Raw genomic sequence first — 25,990 nt, 5'->3', positions numbered from 1 at the left:
TTATTACTACTACTTACTTACATAGTATTTCTCCCTTGATCTTGTTCCTACCTGGCTTTCTTGTTCCATGTATATACATAGGAATAATACCATGGTAAGAGAAGAGGAGGAGAGAATTCTTACTGTGTGTGCCAGGGCTTGAGGATTTAACTCATTCATAAGCTTGTTAGCTATTTCTATACTTAAGTCAAGTCTGATAGCAGGGTTTTCTCTTTTATGGATATATAGAGAACATCTATGTGGTTATTTTCAATTGTGAAAGAGTGGCTTGCTTGCCACGCCTTTATCCAAGAAAGGATGCCAAATATTTCTGAATTGTATCACTGAAGTTGCATCACAGACTTCTATTCCTGACAGAAATCTTATAGCTTTGTAGCTTATTTCTCATTTGAAATGGATGCATGCTAGTGGCAGGTTAAAGTAACAATGGCTAGAATTACCATACCTAAAAGCAGAACTGCTTGCAGTTTGAAATTTGCTATTTGATGCAGCACATGCTCTTTAAACAGATTTTTGTGTAAGCTTTCTGTGAAATCTGCTAGTAGAAATACCCGTTTCCTCTTCTGATGTTTGACCAACAGTTGGACTGCTTCTAGGAAGAGTAAGACTGTTGAAAGGTAGCTACTGAGATTAATGTTCCTTTCAGTACCTCCTTAAGGAACTTGTCTGAATGATGACAGCAGTAAAAATGTGAAGGCGTGTAGATTTCAGAAATCGGTTGCCCCAGTCTGCAGCAGTAACACTTCAGTGTTTTAACTTGGATACTTCCCAGTTTGCTGATGCTGAAAGTTACAGCCGTCTTTCCAAGATGAAGTTTTCTTGTTACAAAAGATAACTTTATATTAAGATCTTACTGTGAGAACAAATGGAGGAATCTGATCAAGAACAAACTGAAAAATGCCATCAAGCTGGATTTCCAGCAGTGTTTTTAAGGTAGCTGGAAGAATGAAGTTGATGAGCAAGACAAGTTTGTACACCATGTGAAGAATGAGATCTTTCAAGTGCATTTCTGCTGACTAAGGCTGTTTCTGTGTTGTGAGTTAATACATCACTTAAGTTAAAGTTGCAGCTTGAGGCTCTTCCTTGGCCTGTTTCTTACAACAGTAATATCTTCTAGAGGATATCAGAATGCTGAATTAAGTCAAATTGATAAGAATTCTGTTTCACAGTTTTGTCTGTTTGTTTTAAAAAAAAAAAAAAAGCTTGCTAACACTTAATTTGAAGTGCTTCTTAAGTAGCTGTTACATCACAACATCACAACATTTCTGAGATTTCCAAGATTTCCTGGATAATTTTTAAGCTGTCTCTGGATAGCTCATTTTCATAAGATGAGGAAAAAGGTGTCAGAAGCTCTGAGTACCTGTGCTGGCACAGTAAGTGTATCACTATTTCCAAACAGCGTGATGAATAGTGTTACACACTGCACCATATTCCCAGTCTCCTTTCGCAACTCTTTTCTACATGTAGTTCTTTCAGAATCCTTGTTCTTGAAAACGTAAGGGTTTTCATTAATAGCTGAAAACACCTCTTTCAGCAGTAGGAACTAGGAAGAGTTAGCCTGTCTGCTTCTGAGGGATTTCTGATTAAGGTCACCAAACATTAATGCAGAATGGCCTTAGATCTTTAGCACTAAAAGCATTTATTTTTAAATTGTAAATGTGATGAGTAGAAAATGTATATTGCAGCTTCTATTCTAGAAGTAATTTAGTTAAGGATTGTTTACAGCAGTAGACTACAACGATGTTTTTTTCAGGTGCTGGATAACAAGTTGAGGGAGACTTGGTACAACTTCTTTCCAACCTGTCCTGGCATAGGTGTTATAAAATTCTCCACAGAGTAAGCCTCTTCGGGGAGAGGATGTATCACCTGCACAGTGACTGACGCAGTTCTTCATACATTATTTGATCCTAAGAGTGCAAAGATAAGAGGAAAAAAGACTTCAGACAATGGTAAAAACATATGCAACAATACTTAAAAGCTAGTCTTCTATCCTTTTCTTAAAAAAAGGAATAAAACATACCAGCTGAGACACTAGCTCTATTTTTTAAATATTTACCAAAAAGAAAGCTGACTAAGGTCAAAGAAGATGCTACTGTCCTTGTAAATGAGGCTTTCCAGCAGTAGTTAGTGGTATGTAAGTAACAGAAGGCTTTGGCAGAGTTCTTGTAATTCACATTGCTCAGAACATCACAAGAACACTAGTGCTCTTTTTGCCAGGGGAGCTGCCAAACTGTCAGTCTCTCATCCACTTCTGCCAAAAATAAGCAGACAGGAACATCTTTTGCTGGTTTTAGTTAACTGTAACTGTTCCTTAACTCTTTTCACTAGTCACTCAAAATGACAGTTTTGAGGAAGTTAATACTTAATTTTAGAAATGTTAACCTTTACTAACTACATTCAGAAGATATCTGGCTTTGAAAATAACTTACAGTTAGCCTCAGGTCAATCACTTACATAGTAAGTCAACTGAGAGATGCACGTGGGAGGAAAAGACTCAGAAATTAATCAGTGAGATTCAGCTGTTTCCCAGTATTGGCAGAGGAGTACGTAGAGATTTGCTTTATTAAATTTATCTAGCAGGTAAGAAATAGCATCTAGAAATGGGAGATGAGTATCTTGTACTTTAAAAGATAGTTCAAAATATTTATTTTGACTACAGTACACTCTTGACTGTAAAGGGAGAGCTATTAACAATTTCTATATTATCTTCTCAATTACAGTAATTAAGATAATTGAGCAACTTTCATTTCAAAATAACTAGTCATAAGATAACCTTTAAAATGAACTTCCTTGACAAATGCAAATCATTAAAAGACTGATAAAAACAAAGATGATAAAGTTTTCTTTATGTCCTATCTCAAAATGATGTATTTTGCACCTTAACAGAGATGGCTGAGCACCTTTAGGTGCATATCCATTTGGGAAAAATAGTGGGGGCAAAGTGTAATGCCTTGACCTTTATGCCTGTGGAATATTCATTTTAAGAGGTGAGGGTCAGGTGAATAACTAGTCTGGAAATGTCAATTAAAAGTTCAAGGTACTACACTAAAAGCTAACCTTGGCAGTGTGGTAATCCATTTACCACAAAGCATCATCTATCTGCAGATAAAAAGGGAGACTTTCATTTCCAAACTTCTAAATAAACAGGATGTTTTTCAATGTAGAAACAGGTAGTGTCAATAGTTAGCGAAATACATGCAAATATATTGCAACTTTAAGTACTTCTCCCAGTCTCCAGCAAATAAAGAGAATCCTTTTCAGAGGAGTAATCAGTCTCGCACGCTTGAAGCTGTTCTTACCTTTTTTGATACTGAAGATTTCACCTTTCTAAAAGCTTCTTCAAAGTGTTTATGGGAAATCTTGATTTCTCCTTTAAAAAAAGTGTAACGTGACACAATGAAACTGCAGGCAAGTGACAATCAAGTGATTTTTTGTATGTACTTTAATGCAGCGTTCATGAAACTTAACTCCATGTGCTAATCCTGCTGCTTCTACTTATGTGCTTTACTATCTAGACGTGTTAAACACCAAGCTTCCCTATGGCATATTACTTAATAAATACTTAAAAATTGTTATATACGTTAATATTTATAATTTATTTAAATACCTGGATTGTTATCCAGATTCTACCACAGGATGCTCAATTCCTAAATAACTCACTTCATATCATTGCCTTGTCTGACCTCAACCAGAACTGAAAGCTGTCTTTACTTTTTCAATTGCTGTTTTTTATGTGTATGTAAATCCCCTTTTTGGCCCTAAAGCAGCTGCCTAGAGTAATTTTTCCTAACCGTACTTCTGGAACAGGTTTGTGGTTTGTTGTTTTTTGGTCTGCTACCAGGTAAGCATACCTCAAATGAGTCATGGTTTCCTCTGTTCTCTGCGAGCAACCCTTCATGCTAACATGCATAGGTATCAGTGGTAGAGATGAACAAAAGTATGTTTAGAGTTAATCTGCTTATGCTACCATTTAACATTGACTTTTGATTAAGCTTACAAGTATAAGTGAGCTCCAGGATAAGCAGTTTTTTTTTTTCCCCGTTCCTCTCCATTATAACTACTTCATACGTTTTCTGAAAACAAATCTGACTTGATTTTTGTTTGGATCAGTAGTCATCAACCACTTATGAAAGCAAACATATCTGTGCTTGTATTAAGCATTTTACATTCCATTTATGTTCTCACTGTTCAGTTTGGATTTTTGGAAAGCTTTCTTACCTTTCTTGCTGTTAGGATTGGTCAGGGCCATTTCCTGTCTCAGTGCACAAATGGAAGCCTCACGCACTAAAGCGGAAAGGTCTGCACCTCTACATACAAAGCCAGATCGAGTTATTTTAGAATGAGTTTATCTCATCTACAGATACGCAAGACACTACAAATATTTGTAGGTGATTGGCAAAAAAAGTTTGCAAAAACTTTTAAAATACCTACCACATAAATTATTAAATAAAAAATATGAAAAATTGAATTCTTGTTGCAGTCTCACTTTAAAACCTCAAATACCTTGCAGACTTAGAAAGTCATTTAATTGCAGAGCTAAATGCATCAATGTTTAGAATGCTGTCAGGGGGCTACATTTCCCTTTTTTGTACATGATTGCTATCTTCCCTCTACCCAACAGAGAGAGCACAGGAAAAGTTATGGAGTACCTTAAGAAGGGGGAAAGCAAAATATGACAAGGGTCAGTACAAGAACACAGGGAAGAGATTCAAAGACTACCCAGTGCTGCAAGCTTTACTGTGGAATGAAGTCCTCCAGATTTCAGCCTCAGATTTAGATCAAGAGAATGAGAATCAAGGGAAGAGGCAAAATCCACCCAGCAACATCAAAAATATCCAGGAATTGTTTCATGTTGTGCACTTGGTGGGAACGTGGTACTTCATTTTTAATTGGTCTTATGAAAGATTCAAATGAAATAGTCCATTATTACAACACAGAGTTGATCGCCCAAAGCTGGATCTCCAGATAAATTAACATGCTCTTAAAATAACATCATCCACAAAATGTGGTCAGAACAGTCTTTTGAAATATTTGTTCCCAGTTTCCAGCTGTTAAACTTTTCACAAGCCTTCAGACTGCTGCAAGCTGCTGAACCAAATAAAGCACTTGCAGTTAACTCCCCATGCTTCCTTTGGGGATGGTTGGAACACTCCTGTATTTAAACGCTTCCCACCCCTCTGTCCCAGGGTGGGGAGAGAACACAAGCTCCTCTTTCCTAGATGGAAAACGTGGACAAACTAGAAATGATTACTAGTGGTAGCCTTCACTTCTAAGACTCAAAAGCAATACTGTGACATGTGGCATGTCATCTTTTGTGAACTCCAGAAAATCCTCAACTATTAACACAAATATTAAAACATCTAACATTAAAACTTTCTGGAGTTCTGTAAAACACTGACTTTGCAAATTACTCTGACAGACATGGCTATCAAGATTTCCTAAAAAACGAACATCAGTATTCATAAAGCACAGGTTGAAATAGGCCCTCGCTATTACTGTGTCAAACACATTGCTTTGAGCTGTGTGAGAGAACAAGTTCTGGTTGTTTAACCTATTTGCTTTCATCATCGCTGCATATGGATCAACAGCTTAACTTAAACAGGGCTCTTCTAACCTCAGATGATGCAAAAACTATAAGCAATGCTAAGTTGAAAAAGTAGCCTCCACTGCTCTGTATTTACAAGATGAAGAAGGCTATTCCAGATGACAAATATTTTAGCATCCATAGACTCCTACCCAGTCCTTGGAAAAAGGCACAAATTATCACACATCCCTGCATATTAATATTAAAATAAAAATTAGTAAGTACTCACGTATAACAATCACACCGTTGACTGTAAGCAATTTCTTCAAGGTTTACATCCGTATCTAGTGGAGGCCGGGTACCCTCCTAAATGAGTTGTGATAAGGAGAAGATTAAGAATTTAAGGTTTTGATTATTATAATATATATATACATGCTATCTCTTGAGTGATTAATTTCATCAAACTGGGATGAAGGAGTCTGAGAAGCATTCTGAAATATCCACAAATACTAGCATTGCTTTTATGTCAAACTGACAGGAAGGATCATCAGCCTTAAAAGCATTTAATTACAAAATAATTTGTGATGTTAATTTTAACTTCTCACCAGCAGATGAGATTTTCTGCTGTCAAAACAAGGGCCAGCTTGTCACAGTGTAGTGACACTGACACGGTTCCATACACAGACCTGCTTATGTAGCTGGTTACATCAACAGCATTGTTTATCTGAACTCCCTCCAGTTTTATTACATGTTGAAATCATATAGCTCAGAAATAGGCATGGACATTTAGTCGTCTCATCACCTTTCAAACTTGATTATTGTATACCTTTTATGTTCAAGACAAGCATACACTTTCAAACCTGGAAGATTTTCACTTTGGCTTTCATGAGTTTATACAGACAATAGACTTTTTGACTCTGCTCTTGCATATTAGTGCTGCTTTCTCCACAAAGACCACAGAAGTGGCTTATTTTTATTTTTGCATCTCCAACAACAAAAATATTCAACATTATATGTTATATTTAAAACTAGCCACCAAATCATTTCAAATGCTGTAAGCACAAAGATCTCCCTATCACTCTTAGACAACAGTAAAGTTGTGTTATGGCAGTATAGAGATTCTGGATGTCTACAGTATGAAATAACAGCTGAATTTAGATATTGAAGGACATTTTTTGATAGGACTGATTTAGTTCTGCCATGAATTTTAACTCATTTGACAGAAATGCACAAAGTCATATAATCCTTTTCTGACTTCTTCAGGTGAACTAAAATACCCCGTACCTAAAACACCTTCAAGATAAAGAAATAGAGTGTATAGCAACAGGCAAATTAAAAGCCTTGAATAGGGAACTGACAGTTGAACAATCAAGGAGCAGGGCCTAGGTAGACTAAGGGAGCAATCTCTAACAAACCTTGGGTAGAACACCAGTTTGGGAGGGAAGAAACAGAGAGGGGGGAACAGCCTCATTTTGAAGCATCTTCAGGAGAAGAGACCCTAACGTGGACACAGTTGCATACAGGATATTTTAATAATTGTTGTACAAGACTGCAAGGCAGTGAGACACCTCTACTAACAAGAAACATTTTACCAAGTACTGTGAGTAGAATACATTGGGCATTTTGTGAGTGGGATGGTCTGCCTACTCCAGAGACGAGCTCAGCACTACGTGCACCAGAGGAGCTAATAGAGCTTGCACAAATGTCAGTACACTGGCAACTTAAGATATGTGAAGACACGCTTCTCTTGCATAATTAGTAAGTAATTTGAAAATGACTGATTTGTACAAGTTAACTGAAATAAAACTCAAAGCTTCAAACTCCATCTATGCTGTTTTCTTTACATCCTATTGCTCCCACAACTCCCTTTTCTATTCCGCCAACTGCCTTTGTAAGCATCCATGTTTTCCTTCAACAGTACTGTGCAAGTATTCCTCTAGGATCTGGGGGAATGACTGCCATCACCCAGAAGCCCCACATATCTGGAAAACATTTTTTGTTTAATCTGAGTGCCCATTTAAACATGTGCTCCTGCACAGAGATTTTTCAAGTTTCCTTACCCAGAGTGCAGGGAAGAAGTCTGGCAGAGAGTAAGGCATTTCAATTAATTTAAAGTATTTTTCTCTCCCCATATTCTTGTAGATAACTCCTATACATTTTTCAAGAAAATAACATATTTCCTGTTGCTAGCATTAGAAACACTGATCTTTATTTAGCTTTGTGAGAACTCTATAAATGCAGTAGCTGTAAAGTGAGAACAGCATCATTCTCATCATGGAACAAGCATGGAAGTAAGCAAGGAAAAGATTCACTCAGGGAATGCATCTAATTTCTGCTGGCATCTTAAAATCACAGAATCATGGAGTGCCTTGGGTTGGAAAATCATCCAGTCCCAACCCCCAGTTCTGGGCAGGTCTGCCCCCCACCAGCTCAGGCTGCCCAGGTCCTCATCCAACCTGGCCTTGAAATTCTCTAGGGATGGGGCACCACAGCTTCTCTGGATATCCTGTGCCAGGGCCTCACCACCAAGTAACGAATTTCTTCCTCTAACATCTAACCTAAATCTTCCTTAAAACCTTTAATCCTTGTTCCATCACTACACTCCCTATAAAGAGTCCCTCCCCATCATTTCTGTAAGCCCCTCAATAGTACTGAAAGGCCGCTTACAAGGTCTCCCCAAAGCCTTCTCTTCTCCAGGCTGAACAACCCATAGAAAAGGTGCTCTAGCCCCCTAATTATCCTCATGGCCATTTAATTAAAAACTGAGAAAAATAATCAATTAATGACTTAACATCTTATTCACTATAAAGATTTGTAGCCAAAACATTGACTAATATGAATTAAGTATGCATGGAAATGTCTGGCATTCCAAAAATAACATGCATTGATAACTAAAGACAGGAATCAAGCTGGTAAACACTGTGCAATGTGTTGTTTATGATAACAAAGAGGACCAGAATCAGATGAGGTCACAGCAGAGATTGTTTGTCAACAGAAAATCTGTGCTCTGGTAACAGGATAATGACAAGGTTACCACATCAGATATACCACTCCCCTTGGTGTGGTGCAGACTGTATCCATAAAGTTACTCAGAAGAAGAAAACAAGGACAATTTGCAGCAACCTCACCAAGATTTACAGCAGCTGATGTAAGATTCTGAACTGTTTGACTTTTTAAGGAAATCTAAAAAACAGTTTTCTCTAAGATGTTTGCCATTGCCAGTCAAGAGGAAGCCAAGAGATGAAGTGAGGTTGAAACACTCAGAATTCCTTATCTTTGATGTGATTCTGGCCCTTCCACTTGGATGCATACATCTTGGGGACTACATGTGGCTGTGAGAGTGTGAGTATGTGATGTGTATGAGAGTGACAGTTTTGTTTAATGCCATTCTCTCCTCCCATGTACTCTTGAACCAAGCTTTGCTGCATCATTTTCCCAAAAATCACTAATTAGTGGTACACTAACTTGATTTGTAACTAATAGGTACAAATGTCCATAGATTCTCCAGCAAAAAATAGTGAGAATCAATACCTGTATGTCAAAAAAAAAAAAAAAAAAGAAAGAAAGAAAGAAAGAAAGAGAGCAGGTATAAACTCTCATAATCAGAGAATCCTTCCATTCTGTTTAGAAAGTCTAATGACTGACCACTACCACCCACTTCTTCCAGAAGACGGAGGTAGTTTAAGTCAGAACAATCTTATAAGCCCAATTTTTAAAGAATGTTTCAAAACATTTAAAATAAATTGCAAAATAAAGAACATAATCCCTTACAGTATGTTTGAAAAATGACGACTCATGGATGAAACACTCCCATTATTGCTCTGTCTTTTAAAAGGCAAGTATAACGTTGTATAAAGTTTCTACTGAAACATTTTTATAGAAGTCAGAAACAGTAAAATGCTAATGGCAAATACAGATAGTTTTTTTTTTCCCTTAACAAAATAATGCATGGAACAAATGTAGGGAAGTAAGACTTTTAATTCGTATCAGGAGTTTGATTTTTGAACAACGATTTTGGCATGAAAAGATAAGCTTGAATTTGTCCTCGCTTCCTTAATTCTCCTACAGCATTAATTATTGCCTATGTCATCACTTTATGCTTATGCAAGTTTGAGAGTTAGCTTTTTAGAATATTTTTCCATATTTCTCATTACATCAGCACTTTATCTCCTCTATAGGGAATACCTGTTCTCCTTTGCAGCTCAAGAAAATCTGATAGGACACTTGCTCATAAAAATCAATGGTGATCTACTAGAAAAAGTAGGAGATATCTGAATAATTCATAATGCTTTTTAAGCTCTTCTTCTAAGGCTTTGATTACTCCTGTGCCAAGAGAAATCCAAATCTCTCAAGTGGTGGAATGTGCCATTACAACAAGGAGGACCCATGAAGACAGGTCTTTTCATTTTAACATTTTTAAATTTTTAAAATCTTTAGATATTTTAACCATTTTTAAAATTTTAACATTTACTTGGACCTCCAGCCTCCATCATCACATGCTTCCCATTACTCCTAAAGAGAATCAAGTGTCACAATTAAGTGTTGAGCAAACACAGCAGGAGCTATTGAATCATATTACCGAATGTGAGGAAACCTCCTTCCTCCCTCAAAATGCTTACAAAACACTTACAGGCCCTTTACTCACATAGATAAGAATCTTTTAATTAAATCTCTTTAAATTGTGACTATAAAGGCAGTAGCTTCTATGTTTAACAGGTTTGCCTTACTCAAGATTTATCAACCCTTAGAGCAAATTGAGCAGCAGATGTGGCTGATGGTGTATATTCATGGCTTTGCGTAACAGAATCATAGAATTAGCTAGGTTGGAAAAGACCTACAAGATCATCCAGTCCAACCTACCCCCAATAACCCCACTAAACCACGTCTCTCAACATTATATCTAAATGTTTCTTGAACACCCCGAGGGACGGTGACTCAACCACCTCCCTGGGCAGCCCGTTCCAGCGCCTGACCACTCTTTCAGAAAAGTAGAATTTCCTAATGTCCAGCCTAAATCTCCCCTGGCGCAACTTGAGGCCATACTTAAAGGCAATACTTAAAAATGTTTCATGAGACAGGATCCTGCAATTCTTGTAAGGTTTGATTTGTATTAAATCATTACACCAAAGGTTTGAGGTAAGAATTCATTTCCAAATACTCACCTTGGTGATTGTCTTTAAAATAGCAAGTCGATCTTCAGGAGGTGGCAAACCCACATAGAGTGTTTTATCCAGTCTACCAGGACGCAGGATAGCTGGGTCAATTATATCTTAGGTGGAGGGGGAAAAGACAAAATAATCCACAAATGAGACATACCCTTAAGAAAGTGTACATATGAGAAGTAATATACGGAGGTAATTGTACAGAAATTCAAAAAAGCATTTATGTCACAATATGAAGCTCTGAGCATTATGATAGTTGACTGAAACAGTTTTGTCTCTTCCTGGGCAGAGACATTACTACCCAGTACAGCTAAGCTACATCTGGTCAAATATGGCTCATAAATACTAGTTTCACCTGGTCACAGATAAGGACAATTCTTCTTGAATATACAGTAGAAGAACATCTTCTGTCAGACCTAGCATAGTCAAGTGAGGAACCTCACAACAATGTAGAACAAGGAAAAAGCCTGCTTTTCATTTTATTCTGCTAGAAAGAACTTTACCTATGTTAACCCTTGCAAATCTGCGTGAAAACCACCATGATAAATTAATTCACAAGTACATAGGGCCAATCATATTTACTCACGTGTAAACTTAATTTTACTTTTTGTTTGATTTTCTACTACACATTAATTTCAGTAATTTTATGGATGATAATATAAGATACCCATGAAAACACAAAAGAGACCTCCAAAGTACAGAATTTGTTTCCTAGGAAGTACTACAGATTTTATCATGTCTGAAGAAGAAACCAAAAGTCACCACAAATGTTTTAGAAAAACAATTTAAAACTTAAACGTAATAGAAATCTATAGCAGCCTTTTAGCACCACAGGTTTTGCTACAGAACCTCTGCAAACAGTAGATCAGGAGAGAAATACTAAGCACTGCTGGTCTAACAAGAGACACAAACAGCATATAATCTGGGAAAGACCTGAATTCCTGTCATTCCTGTCCATATTTCAGCAGAAATGCTTGGATAATGCTTCTAAATGACTCAGCTTCTTGATGCCCGATTTCCAACCTACAAAAATGATGAAGGTATTACTTGCTCTACTTCTATGGGATTCTAAAAATCCATATCCTACATACTACAGTAATGGGAATACTAAAGTCACAGAAGCACTCACCAAAGACACAGAAAATTGTATTTTTAATATAACCAACTAAGTCTGTAAGGTCTACAGATGGGCAGCTATAGCAAAAAATGTGTCCAAAAGTAAAGGTTGAAAGTTACACTTAATTGTTAAGTTAAAAACAATCAAGGATTTCAAATGAAGCTATTAACACCCATAGAATTAGATGCTCTTGACAAAGTGTAGCTAATAGACAAACTACATGCATTCATGCATATTAATGCGGGAAATGGGAAAAGTTAAATTGCCGATGCTCACTGTATAGATGTTTAAAAGCAAGCAAACAGGAAAAAGAAAAAACATAACCAGTAGCATGGAAGCACAGCTGTGCCTTTTTCTTTGCAAGAGAAAATAAAAACATTTGCTTAACTCCATCAAGATTCCAGCCGCCTGGTCCTATTACAGTATCATCTTTCTCCCCTTTTGAAAGATGTACAGTTTTGCTCAAGCTATACTGTCACCTGTGCTTAGAGGGCAGAAAGCAGAATGAATGCATGCATTAGAAATTGCTCCTTTTTTCTTGAGCATAAACTATTTTTTTCCCAAGATAGAGCATCTATGACCAGAGGCATCTATGTAGGTAATACCAACTACTTTGAATGTGACAGCATGGGAGGAAAAAAAAAAAAAAGAAAAAAAGAAAACAACCTTTAAGATGATGTACTAATTTAATCCAGACAGATGAAACATGGTTTAAACACAATCACTGCCATGACAGGCCCAGACAAGAATATCTTTCCTATGCTTCTGAGCTCAGTATTAGATCATGCTCTCTCTTGCTGTTGGCACAAATACATTTTCCTGTTTTTGCGTCTCTCTGCAGAAGGAAGTTTTGCTGCATATTAAGATGAGATTATAAAGTTTACACAACAGATCAATTGTAATAATCAAAACAAATACTCTCAACAGGGATTGTATTACAACACCGCACACTTTAATTTTCCATTCAAAAGCTCTTAAACAATACTGGTATGGAAAACACTGTTTCCATTTTACACGTTGAGAAAGTAGCACTTGCCAGTTGTCCAACAATTTGAAGTTAGTGATCCAGGCTAAAGATGCGTTCATCCATTTTTAATGAAAATAAATGCGCGGCCTGCATTCAGAGAATTGACACAACTCATCCTAGCTCAAAAGCTCCAGTAATGGAGTTTTACAAAGCAAAGCCCATATGGCAATTCAAAACAGATCTACGCTTCCCATCTTCTTATAAATAAATTCATGTCACATTGTTAGTTCAGAACTAAGGCTGAACTGAGGCTTTTCCTCAATCCGTGGGTCTCAAGTTCTCCACAGAACTTGAAAAATTAAAACCACGTACCACAGACATTAATATTTACTCTTTGGTCAAACTCATTCATTAGAAGCAACTCATATTTGTTTAAACAAAAGGAATGATGCTTCAGTTTTAGGAATTTCAAAGCTTTCCATCATGATAAATCATAGTGTTCTCTCTATATTGAGATCTGAAAACCAAATACATTGATCAGGAAAGGTTTGAATTTGATGACATATTGTAATTTTAAGTATAGAACAAGGCTGATTACTAATTCAAACATCTAAGAACATATGATTTCAAGACAAGAGAAGTAAGAATGTTTGATTTCTTATGTCTCTCTTGCCTATGGTTTTTGGGTCCTCACCTGGCCTGTTTGTGGCGGCCATAATGAAGACCTGCTGACGATTCTCCAGACCATCCATCTCAGTGAGTAACTGGTTAACTACTCGAACACTGGCTCCTGACTTTAAAAGGAGAGATTTGCCAAAACAAACAAAACCCAAACAAAGAAACAAACACAGAGAAAACAAAAAACAGTGAGATCGTAAATATTTTAAAATAAAAGAAACAAAAGATGCACTCTTTCTCCACACAGAAATACACTACTCTAAGAAAGCTTCTTTTTAGCATCTTTAATATAGCTGCATTCTGAACTTCTACCATCATATCCTCAGCTTATTTCTACCCCAAATTTAAGCTCTCTCTATGCTTGCCATACCGATTACCCTTGGCAAAGCTTTTCTTCCCATTAAAAATGAAGGACTCACTTAAATACACCTAGATAATTGTACTAAGTATTCTCCCATCTACCTCAACAAAAATGCCCAGAAGTTCTCAGTATTTGGGCTTTGAAAAAAAGTTTCTGCAGCAGACCTCACTGGAAAGGAGCAACTCATAGTAAAACATTAACTCCATAGTGCTAAGATCCTATGATCAAATTCAATAGATTAATCTGAATTTCATCCTAGAGTTGGGGAGACAGTTAAAAAACACGGGAGCAGGAGAATAACAGTTTGAGTTATGCAGCAAAACTGCTTCATGGTTTTGAAGAACGTTAAGTATTACTATTTCAAACATATAAAAAATATATATTTGCGTACAGATAAATAGAATATATGATGAAAAGGCACACAGGCTTCAAAAAGGCAGTAGAAACACCAAACATACATGAATCTCAGTTACAGCTGGCAAATGACAGTCAGCAGACTCCTGTCCAGACAATACCTCTACATGTTCAAAGCAGCTGTGAAGAGCAGGACCGGGTGGTCTATGCAACCAGTTTTTGCCTGTTGCTGCTATAGAAAGGAAACATAGCAAGGCCAGAGCATGCTTGTTCCACTCCTTGGCTATCACCTCTGCCTGCTGTGGTACCTAGTACTCAACATCTTCTTTTATGGCTCAGTGGAAGCCACTACCTCTGGACTTTCAAGTAGTCAAGTCTGGACATTTCAGAGTGGCTGTCTTTTATAGGAAACAAAGTACGCAAATTTGGAAGATAAGGTATGACTCAACTCAAACAGTTGATTAAACCTGCTCTCTCCTACAGATCAGAAATAACAGCCCTTCCATTAAAGTCATCGACGGCAATATCTGAACAGTGTTGTACTCAAATTTTATGTTGAAACCAGCATATACCTCTTTCAGCCATCAACACATATGCACCAGTACATCATCATAAAACCAGACGCATTTTCTCTGCATAAAAAACAGAATATCTTTCCATTCAACATACTAACAGTTTGCAGTAGAAATATCACTCCTCCGCCCCCAAAGCTTAAGTTAATTTTAGTTATATGTAATAACAACTCCAAAACTGAAATCAACACAGAAAAATTTGATGAGTGGAATAGCTCTGAAGTCTAATGCATTCCAGACCTGCTCCTGTCTCAGATATACTCATTACTCACATTGTTCAAACCTGCAAGCATTACAGTTGCATACAAGTGTCAGGATTTGGCCAGAAATTAATTATGGTATTAAACTGCATTCCATTTTTTTTCCTATGGCTTTCTCAAGTTGGTGGATAGTCACATTCTCTAGCTATTATTTTCAAAATACATAGACAGATGCTAACAGAAGTATTAAGCTTTACACAATTTAAAATAAAATGCTTCTAAAATATTGCTAGCACAATGCCACAAAAGATGCAACTGAAAATTTACTTATGGAGATCTTTTAAGACTCACTTCACGGTCGGACCTCCGAGGGCACAAAGCATCAACTTCATCAAAAAATATAACACAAGGGGCTGAATTCCTGGCACGCTGGAATACTTGACGTACAGCACGTTCGCTTTCACCAACATACTAAAATGCATGACAAATCATAATGAAACAATGTAAGCCACAATGATTTTGCTTGGAAGAAATATCACAGTTTTAAACACAATACTGGACTAGATTTACATGGGAACTGGTTGTCATTAGCTCACTATTGACAGTTCCCAGTACTCTGAGAGTTTAAGAGAATTCCAGCTTTCTAGGGAATTAATCTAACTTGCTATCATTCTGATGATGAAAAATAATAAGTACAATCTTCATTAAGAATCCTGTTGTTCTTTATCTGTTTATAAACAATGGGAGTGAAAACACAATGAATATCTGAAGTTCATAATAGGACAACTCAAGGACACGGGGACTGGGAGACAGGGAATTGGAATATAAACCAGAAACTCACTTTGAGTCATTATGGGTGGGTTTGCCAAGCTGCAAATGGAAACTTTTTTTCTAAACATACATGTTTTGATACAATTAATGTCTCATCAGAGTCTCTGAATCACAGCCAAGTGCTTTTTCCTCCAAAAGGAAATGGGACTCTTCATTAACTTACATTTCCTGGCTGATATCATTACTTGAAATACACAGTAAAAAGCTTGGAGAAAGAATAAACAAATTCAGTATTTTGGTTTCAGCTTCCAAATTACTGATAAGCATGTAACTGTCATATTCTTCTAAGATATGGGCTACAGCCATCTTCTTCCAGTTCAACACTCTTAACTCTAAAAAAGAACTGAAGATGTACCACAACTTCTAAATGCAGTGCTTCAAAAAAATCAGACTACAGTACTTTTATCCGTTAACACATACAAACTTCATGAATTACTCTGATCTACTAAAAACCATTGCTTTCCAAGGTTTCAGTCTTCTGCTAAGAAGATGAAGTGATTCTCCAAACACATTTCCAAACTTGAAAACTGAAAATTTTGCAAACTGCTGACTTGCAGCCACCGATCATCAATTGTTCTCCCTGTTGATATGAATTATTGTTCTATTTCCTAATCTACATAACAGCACTGATGCGTGCAGCTGGTCATTTAGAAATCCTATTTCACTCAAGGAGGCTCCATTTGCCTAGTATCTCATTAAACAGTAATTTAAACCAAGATATTTAAGCTACCCAGATAACTTTTTCCTTTTCACAAGAAAAACATCACTACTAAATGTTTTAAGAAGAGGGTAAACAACACAACTTCTGTCGCTCCTAACAAAAGCACAATGATCAGCACATACCATATTTAGCAGTTCAGGACCTTTCACAGATATGAAGTTCAGCCCAGATTCATTTGCCACAGCCTATCAAAAAGAGATGTATACAGAGAAAAACATTTTTTCATGTATTCTTTGGTTCTGTCTGTGGATCTACAAAAACCTTGAGAAGAACATAGCAGAACAGTCACCTACTAAAAATAGCAAGAAGTATCACTGGATGCAGTTAAGAGTGTCGGAGATTGGAGAATTTAGCAAGGTGTTCTCTCTTTAATGGGGCAGCGATACTTCTACTTTAATGAGGATGATATTTCTGGCAGTATCATCCAAACTCAGTCATTTCTACAAAAACACCCACTTCATCAAGACTCTCCATTATTTTTAAACATGTTCAGAAAAATGTATTACCTTAGCCAATAGCGTTTTGCCACACCCAGGAGGCCCTGCAAGCAGAACACCAGCTGGAGTAGTCAGGCCCAGAGCTTTAAACTGCTCTGGGTTCCGCACAGGTGCCTATGAAATAAATTATTATTATTATCTGAAGTTTGTAGTACGCTAGGACTCATGGACAACATATTATACCTTGAATAAATATAAACAAACATACATAAACAGTTTTATTTCCTGCATAGGGGGAGGTGCAAAAAACACCCTTCAAAAGTAACATTAACACACACCAATATTGCCATGGTCAGCTCCTCCCGAACATCCTCCAGGGCTCCAATATCTGCCCATGTCACATCAGGAATTGTGACAAAGCCCTCTCTCTTGGCAGAGGGTTGCACTGATGACAGTGCGACAATGAAATCATTCATCTCAATGTAGAGCTTCTGCAGCTGCTCCTCAGGCAAGGGGTCTTGCTTCTTCAGCAAATCTAAAAGTCTCTGTAATTCTTCCTTAGGGTACAGAGAAATGCAGAGAAAAGATTACATAAGTTAAGATGTTCAGAACCTTTTAAAGGGCTTTTTAGAGCAATGCTTTCTCCAACTGTAATATTAATTATTATAAAACAAAGAATCATGTATTATACTATGTCTATATTATACAACATTGAACATAGAAATAGCATTAATAACTGACATTAATAAAAACGCACTGGGAAAGCACTACACAAACTTATCTCAGTTAAAGCATTGAGTTGACAGACTACAGTCTTGATTTAAATACTACACAAATAGAACCAGCACATATATTTTGTCTTCAATTTCTTCCTGCTGTTTTTCTGACAACTCTGCCAAATTGGTCAGTTTGTGGAATACCAAGTTACATATAAACCTTTAGACTCTTAACAAACACATTTAGATCATAAGTGTTTATTTAATGTAATCTGATTTCAAGTCGTCAGTCCATTTCCTCAGGCCAATTAGACCTGGTTTTGTAACCTGGCCCTGATAAAATCTGGGAAAACAGAATACAGATACAGCAAAATGCTTTCTGATATTTTCCATCCTACAGAGCACAGCCTGCCAAAGGCAGAGGAAGACAGGTATGTTCCAGTTATTGAAAATCAATTCTTTACTGGGGAAGCTACCTGAGAAAACATCTCATCAAAGAGCGCTTGTAATATAGAAAGGCCATATGAAAGCAACGTGATACCACACCTCAAATAAAACTAGGTATTATAAGACAAAGGGAACAAAAAGTTGCAAAAGTTCCATTAGTTTCAACATTTTTCCCCACAGCAGAATACAGGAAAAATCATCACTTTCTATTAGTTGCAACTAAGATGGCCCTGAAACTGACCACAATGTGTGTTTACAGTGTCCAATATCTTCTGTTAAAACCTCTCTCTTCTTTCTAACAGAAGCATTAAGAGAAACTATGAAATAGTTGAGACCAACAGGTTTGTTTATTGAATTGTGCAAATTATTTTAAAAGGGTTTTATATGTTTATTTTTCTGTGATAAATATAATATTACTGTTTTAATGACAATACCCTGTATTAAACTATGTCAGCCTCCTGCCAGCTATCAAAATATGGCTCTGTTATGATTAGACTTCCTTATCCTCAATAATTCCTTTGATAATGGTGATGTTGATAAAAGCAGCCACTACCTGTCCCTCCCCCTTTTCTTGTAGTTACATTAGGCCCCAGGAAACGCTGAGAGGTACGGAGTACAGCCGTATTACTTTAACACAAAGGCTTTCTACAGGTTTTTACACTGCTTTTTGTTAATTATATTAACGATTTTCTTTGACCGTCCTTCTAAAATCAGAATCTGACTGCAGCATGGACTTAAAAACACTTTAACTTCTCCAGACAAATCTTTAGGAATCCTGCATGTAACACATAGAGCAAGCAATACACTCAGAATTTTGAGCAATACAGCCAACAACCTATAAACATATTCTGATTCACTGACCACAGCATGACACACTTGTCAGAACACTTGTGGAATAGAATAATTCCGGCACTGGAAACACTATTTCCTGCAACAGAGTTCCAACTGTACCACAGGTTAATAGATACTTTCTCTTCAGCTAAAGTTGCATTTGCTAATCCAACTTTTCTCTCACAGAGTTTTTAAATGCCTCTTCCTCAAACTTGCTGTAGGTACTATGTACTGCATGGGATTTAATGTATATAATCAGACAGCTGGAAAGAAAACGTATATGGCAGAAATACTTCTAGACTTCGGCTAGCTCTAAGTATATCAGGTTAGGAAAGACACCCAGGCATCATGGCAGATATTTTAATGAGGACAAGGCAAATGACCTGGTAAAAACTCAGTGCAAGTCTGATATTCTTACAATTCTCTTCCAATCAGAGCAACACTACAGCACGAACAACAATTAAAAAAAATAACAAAACCCCATCTTTTGTAAAATATTAGCACGATTTATAGAAGGTTTGGTTTTTGGGAGCCTGTAGTTCAGTCCCATTATACAGGTCATTAGGAGTTAAGCTTCTGGCTTCAGAACTGATGTACCTAGATCTAAATTTAACACTACACCGGCCACAAGATGTTTAAGGATTTATGAGCAAAGGCCTTCACAGTTCTAAAATGGTTCAGTCTTAAGACAATAGAGACAGATACTCTGAAGAACAAATACCTTAGAAGGAAGCTGTTTGGAGTTCTCTTCCACCGGGATCTCTGTTTCTATTCCCATGCTTCCTTCAACTGTGTTTCCTCCAGCCTGTATGTATTTCCTTTGCTGCTTCTCAGATTTTATCAGGACCCTGTTCACTGTGCACATAGCTGCCTCACGACAAAGTGCCATCAGATCAGCACCTACGTAACCTGGAGTCAGATGTGCTAAATGATGAAAGTCAAAGGACTCCGGGAGCTTAAGTTTTCGACACAATGTCTGAAGAATTCTGATCAAGAAGGGAAAAAAAAGAACAGCAAAATAAAGATGAAACTGGTCTTTTTTAAATTTTCATATAAAAAAAAGCAATTATTTAAGGTCTCTTTCGGCCCACATGAACTGAAATAGTACAGTGTGAACAGTTTACACACAGCTAGAGAGTAACCAAGCTGAAAGCCACAAAATGATGCCATATATTTCCTTTTGGTCTTTAAATGAAAAAACAACACTATCAACCAGGCAATATCATTCAGTGGGTAAAAGCTAGTGACTGAAAAAAACCCCAAAAAACCAACCTGACTGTATAAGGCTTATTTTATTGGGAAAACAAGCTAAAAGGAGTTTCTGTCAAATTGTTACCTCATTCTTATGACAAGAGCTAAAATTACTCAAACCTATGCAGTTTCACCACTAAAACAGAACAGCTCCGTGTAACTGACAGCTAAGTGCTGTGCTTCCTTACACCTTTTTGTTTGTTTGTTTCTATATGATTCTTTTCATTAATAATAGGGAAAAAAAATCCCCAAGCAAAAAAACACCCCAAAACCAAACCAAAACTGAAAAGGAGGAAATAAATAAGTAAATAGTTCCTATAAGGGTATACCTCAAAGAATACAAATACAAACAACTGTACAAAACAAAAATATGTGAGAATGCAACTACTCTCCAACTTGTGAACAATCTCTACTACTTACACACAACAATTGCTTATCTATTCACAACTCACACCCTCCAAGACGGTACTATTTCTGGGGGTATCATATTTTTAACATGACCATAAAAAATACCATAGAATCAGAATTCGCATAAATCAGTTTCAATCTCTAACCACTTGCATGTTTTCCCACAGCCAAGGAGAGGAATGCAGATATTACAGAGCTATATATCTGCAGTGAGGTGGGATGCAAAGAAGGAAGAATGGCAGTAGTGCTGACAATGACATATGACAATATCAATGCTGCACCCAGAAAGGTTTGCTTTTTCGACCTAGAAATAAGGTTATTTGAGCTAGAATAACTTATCCTTTAATTTTAATTTCCTTCCCCTGACAACAAGATAAGCCACAGCTGTTTTCACACTTCTCTTCATGTGTTTTCTGCTGTTATGGAAATCAGTAGCAGTTTCTTTGTAAGCAAAAAAAAAAAAAAAGATGTAAGATACATGTATGTTTTAAAATCTAATCTAATAGTCACAGACCTTTCGAGTAAAAAATGCCAGTTACACAGAACAGGATGACTGCAGCCTGGCTTAATGCCTGGACTGGTGTATTTCCACTAGAACTAGAACAGAAGAATCTGGGCCTTCTTATAATACATGCTCAAGAGGACTAACAGAATTCTATACTTAGTTTATGTTCCTAATTCAATAGTTACGTAGGGAGACGTAACGCATTAATATAATGCTAAAATGGGACTTGCATGTAGGAAAGGAAACCACTCCAAACATAGGCACAGCTGCTAAGACACAGAGTAGATGCACACTTAATCTCTTCTGCGCTTTTCAGTTTGTGCTGATACACACGTGCATGCAGGCATAAAAAGAACTAAGCATAATAAAAGTACTTTTCCTTGTTCATAAACCTACCCTTAAAAAAAAAATAATAAAGAAGCTCTATAACACATACTTTTCTCTTGCTGCTTCATCTGGTATCCCTAAACAAATTTCTCGATCGAATCTCCCAGCTCGCCTCAGTGCAGGGTCCAGTGAGTCAGGTCTGTTAGTTGCTCCAATAACAAGGACCTGGGCAGTGGCAGCCACGTTATTCAAGTCTAAAGGAAGGAAGAAAGTTAGCACTCATTACTGCCTTCTCTACTTTATTCTGATATATATGTTACTCTGTTTCTGTCACACACAGTAATACTCCAAACAGCACAGTCAAACTAACTAACAGTCACACTAAGATGCTGTATATCCTTACCCCTACTATCCAGAACTGGCATTTTGCACAGTTAAGCAGAAACATGCATTTCAAATAATATCTGACAGATTTTCCCATCAAGACTTTTTACATAACAGAGAGGATGTGAAAACAACGCAGTAACATCCCCTCAGATTTATTAGAAGTTTCCTATTCCCCACAAACAGGTACACTGTGCCAAAACATGAAAAACGGTTACCACCTTCTTCACTATAGTAACCATGAGTCACTAATGAAGTAAGGAAGATAATGAGATTGAAAAAATAGAAAGAGCTTCCTTTAGTACAGAAGTTTTTGAAACTGACCATCCAAACAAGTTAGGAGCTGGGCAACAATTCTCCGCTCCATGTCCTTTGAAGCAACTTCTCTTTTTGGGGTAATTGCATCTATCTCATCAATGAAAAGGACACACGGTGCACTGAACTAGGAACAAGAATTATGAACAATTACAAAACTACACAGATGATTTCTAACTTTTCAAGCGCTTGGCATTCATAAAAAGCCAACACTAACATAAAACAATAATTAGTGTAATAATAGAATAGTATTTAACTGACATAAGATTATTAATATTATCAAAAAGCACTTATGGTGCAAAGGAGTACTTAAGGAAAACACTTGAACTGTCATCAAAACAAGTCTGAACTCCCAGTCAAAAAAGTAGTATCTGAAACCCCAAGCATTCTGCGTTATCAGGCACCAACTGCGCCATCTAGTTGTCATTCACCTTTTCTTCCTTTTAACAGAGGGCAAAAAAAAGCAACTAAGCTACAAAGATTTCACAGTACATGTATAACTTACAGTAGAATGATCTTTCTTTCCCTACACAAAAATTAAGTGCAAAAACCAAGTGGAAAATCCACTTAAATGAATACAACGGGAAGAGCAACAGATTTTATTTTTTAAACCTATTTTCTACAATGCAATTCATCTATTAAAAAAACAACTTTTATAGCAACCTTTTATGAACTACTATTATATACGAAAGGTATTTAATTTTAAATACTCGGTGACGACTTATTTCATTTTGTTCTAAACAACATCTTAATAAGGCTTTCTGAAAATTAAGATGTAGTAGAAACCTGAAACATCATAATCTAACAGCTTCAAAATTAAGCACTTTGCCCTATTCAGCATTGTTTTATACATACCCTAAACATTTACATGCAGTTGTGGGCAAGGATAGAATAATGGAGCAGTTAGAAAACAAGAATAATATCTGAGATCAGAAACAGAAAACTGTCCTCATGAAATAAAACATTAGCCATATTAACAAACAGAAAATTTCATTCATTCAAATGAAATTCATTGCATTCATTCAAATTAAAATTATTTCATCCTGTCTGGTACTCTTTGTTTCTCACCATGTCTGAAAGTTGCATCTTTATCACAAGAGCGTTTCATCATTACAAATCTGAATGTCTGAAAAATAGCAGCTCAATTCTCCCCTGTATTTAATACTCATATTAAGGCAGAGCAAGACTTCAAATGCAACTTTACTTCTGCTCTTTGATATTTGTCCCAAACTTCTTTATGCCTGAAGGACCAAAGCCTTAACTCAAATTCAAAGCCAGACAAAAACAAGAATAAAAACTTGTAACAAAAAAGGCGCAGTAAACAGCTCATGTATCTTTTTTAACCATTCAAAGTAGCTCCAAATAGGTAAATAATTTACACTGCTCCCATTACATTGATACTGTAAACTATCTTTTTGTCAAGACTTTAGAATAGCAACCTTTGTGGTCTGTGACTGCATGACACTTAGTACAATGGAATTCTGGTCCATAGTGGAGACACTATGGCTTGTGTGCAGCGGTATAAAGACTGTCACTAATAATCCACTCAAATTCAAACCACAGCAACAAAGTGTGAATCTTTACAAAGAAAAGGGCAAACAACTCAATGTTATTTCCAGTGGGTGTCTCACCACGGCCTGATCAAATAATTCTCTCAGTTTCTGCTCAGATTCTCCCGACACTCCAGATACCATCTCTGTTGCTGCCACTTTCAGCATAGGGAGCTCAAGTTCCTGAAAGAGACAAGGAACATTGCACAGTACCGCCAGAGGGAAGGAATGCTGGCTGTCCTAGAGGACAAGTATTCTCCAATACAACATCTTTTACACCTAAAGATTTTGTAATCAAGAATAAATCTGAAAGAGACTTTTAAAAAGATAATTAATAACCTCATTTTTAAAAACAGGTTTAAGACATTTTGCCATATGAATAGAAATGGATACAAAAGCCAAGTTTGCTATGGTAATTTTAACCAAAAGTGCCTTCCATTTACAGCCTTCCCAGTACCTGTGCCTATATTGCAATCCTGGGAATGCCTCAGCACTATTAATTCAAATACAAAACTCTGTCACATCCCTTCTTCATAGGAGGTTCAATAAAGTACAAATGCAGACGGAATTTAAACTAAGGAAGTGAAAATGAATGTAGTTTAGACTAAGAGAACAAGCAGAGAAAAGAGAGAAAGAGGAAAAGACCTAGTCTATCATGAAGGAGTATTATTTATTCTCTCTCTAAATATAATTAAGAAAGAAGAAGCTAAATTTAGAGCTATCTTACCCCAGCAATTGCCTGTGCAAGCAGTGTCTTTCCACATCCTGGTGGTCCATGTAGAAGAAAACCACGAGGTGGGACCACACCTAAGTGGAGATAGACTTCAGGATGACGAACATGAATCAGCATCTTGCATATTTCCTGTTAAGAACAAAAGAGATCTCCATTTTGATTGCAAAAAAATAGTATTATACATTGTTAATACTACACACAGACCAAAATAAAAAGAACTTTGGTTTATTAATACAATATAAATGTCTCCTTTCAGAAAAATTGATCAAAGGAAAAAAAAATCCCAGCAACTCTGTTGCTGTTCGTATAAGCAAACATTCTTACTGCCATGCAGGTCAATTCCGATAGATCTCCCATTTGTCATTTTTCATATGACACTTTAATCAACACTTAAACTAACCTTCAAAGTTACATCGTTGCCTCCTACATCCTCAAACTTCACCGATGGGTGGTAAAGCTCTGGTCCCTTGCTTTTAACTGTTCAGGAGAAAAAATAAGTCATGCAAATCTAGACACAGCATAATCACAGTTACAAATAGGAAACAAAAAAGAACTCAGCCTCAACAATTAGCAAAGTACATGGAACAGTATTATTTTTGGTAGCACATATAGGCCTAGAATATGTTTAAGTGCAACATAAAGGGTAAGCTTCTTAACAACACACTCGAGGTCACTTTGTACCTCAAAAATAAAAGTTCTTTAGTAATGGATTCCACAGTCACCTACCACCATCTCTCTTTTGGCAGCAGGCCAAAAACAACTTCTCACCTTTCCCTTTAAGTAAGATGGATTCAATTTCTTCATCAACATCAGGAAATTCTTTTTTCCTTTTTCCTCTTTTACCCCTTGTCTTCTTTTTTCCACTTTCCAAGACTGAAAGTTCGGCTGAATTCTAGTGTATAAAAACAGCAAAATATAGCCAGTCAGTGAATCCCTGCAAGAACTACAAAGAACAAAACATCACAGTGACTATGATGTGTAAAATACAAATTATTAAAAATTATTTAGAACACGTTCTGTTTTTTTAATACTTTAGGAGCTGACAATATCACTCACATTTTTGCCAGAAGTACATGCTACTAATGAAATTAAAACTCAAAAACCTAACCAATGAGATACAAGTTCCTTACTAACAATGGAGTAAACAACTTTATGAATAAATACAAACTTATCAATGTATTTAATCCACGGAAAGCGAGAAGAAAAAGCGAAGACCTCCTTCATCGTTTCCTTCTTTCTCTTCTCCTGCCTCTTCTAAAGAAGGAGGAAGAGGGAGAAAAGAAAAAGCAAAGACATTCTTGGTCCTCCGAAGAAGAAGAAGAAGAAAAGAAGAAGTGGAAGAAGAAGAAGAAGAGGAGGAGGAACAAGACGACACGGCGAGAAGAAAAAGCAGAGACGTTCTTTCTGCTCTTCTTCTACTTCTTCCTCATCTACTGAAGAAGAAGAAGAAGAAGACGGTGAGAAGAAAAAGAAAAGACCTCCTTACTCCACTTCATCTACTTCTTCTTCTGAAGAAGAAGTGGAAGAAGTAGAAGAAGAGGAGGAGGAACAAGACGATACGGCCAGAAGAAAAAGCAGTGACGTTCTTTCTCCTTGACT

The 25,990-nt window shown here is 36.7% G+C and overlaps 1 protein-coding gene across 4 annotated transcripts in view; it reads right to left on the bottom strand.

Annotated features, from left to right (window-relative positions):
* NVL (nuclear VCP-like) overlaps nucleotides 1,621-25,990 on the bottom strand; it is a 29,613-nt gene continuing 5,243 nt past the window's right edge. For 2 of the 4 annotated variants that reach the window (XM_021391380.1, XM_021391382.1), the window contains 17 exons: nucleotides 25,160-25,283; nucleotides 24,792-24,868; nucleotides 24,386-24,520; nucleotides 23,740-23,841; nucleotides 22,118-22,235; nucleotides 21,519-21,663; nucleotides 19,640-19,904; nucleotides 17,263-17,481; nucleotides 16,994-17,098; nucleotides 16,610-16,672; nucleotides 15,287-15,406; nucleotides 13,465-13,564; nucleotides 10,687-10,793; nucleotides 5,814-5,890; nucleotides 4,219-4,307; nucleotides 3,300-3,370; nucleotides 1,621-1,907 (listed from right to left, as the gene is read on the bottom strand). In XM_021391380.1, the coding sequence (XP_021247055.1) occupies nucleotides 1,863-1,907; nucleotides 3,300-3,370; nucleotides 4,219-4,307; nucleotides 5,814-5,890; nucleotides 10,687-10,793; nucleotides 13,465-13,564; nucleotides 15,287-15,406; nucleotides 16,610-16,672; nucleotides 16,994-17,098; nucleotides 17,263-17,481; nucleotides 19,640-19,904; nucleotides 21,519-21,663; nucleotides 22,118-22,235; nucleotides 23,740-23,841; nucleotides 24,386-24,520; nucleotides 24,792-24,868; nucleotides 25,160-25,283 (1,962 nt within the window). In that variant the 3' untranslated portion in view covers nucleotides 1,621-1,862. The other 2 variants (XR_002436775.1, XM_021391381.1) reach the window with 2 other exon arrangements.

Source organism: Numida meleagris, chromosome 3 (assembly GCF_002078875.1).
Source record: "Numida meleagris isolate 19003 breed g44 Domestic line chromosome 3, NumMel1.0, whole genome shotgun sequence".
NCBI lineage: Eukaryota > Metazoa > Chordata > Aves > Galliformes > Numididae > Numida > Numida meleagris.
Note: the sequence above shows the minus strand (reverse complement) of the source record. Positions and strands in the feature narration are given on the sequence as shown.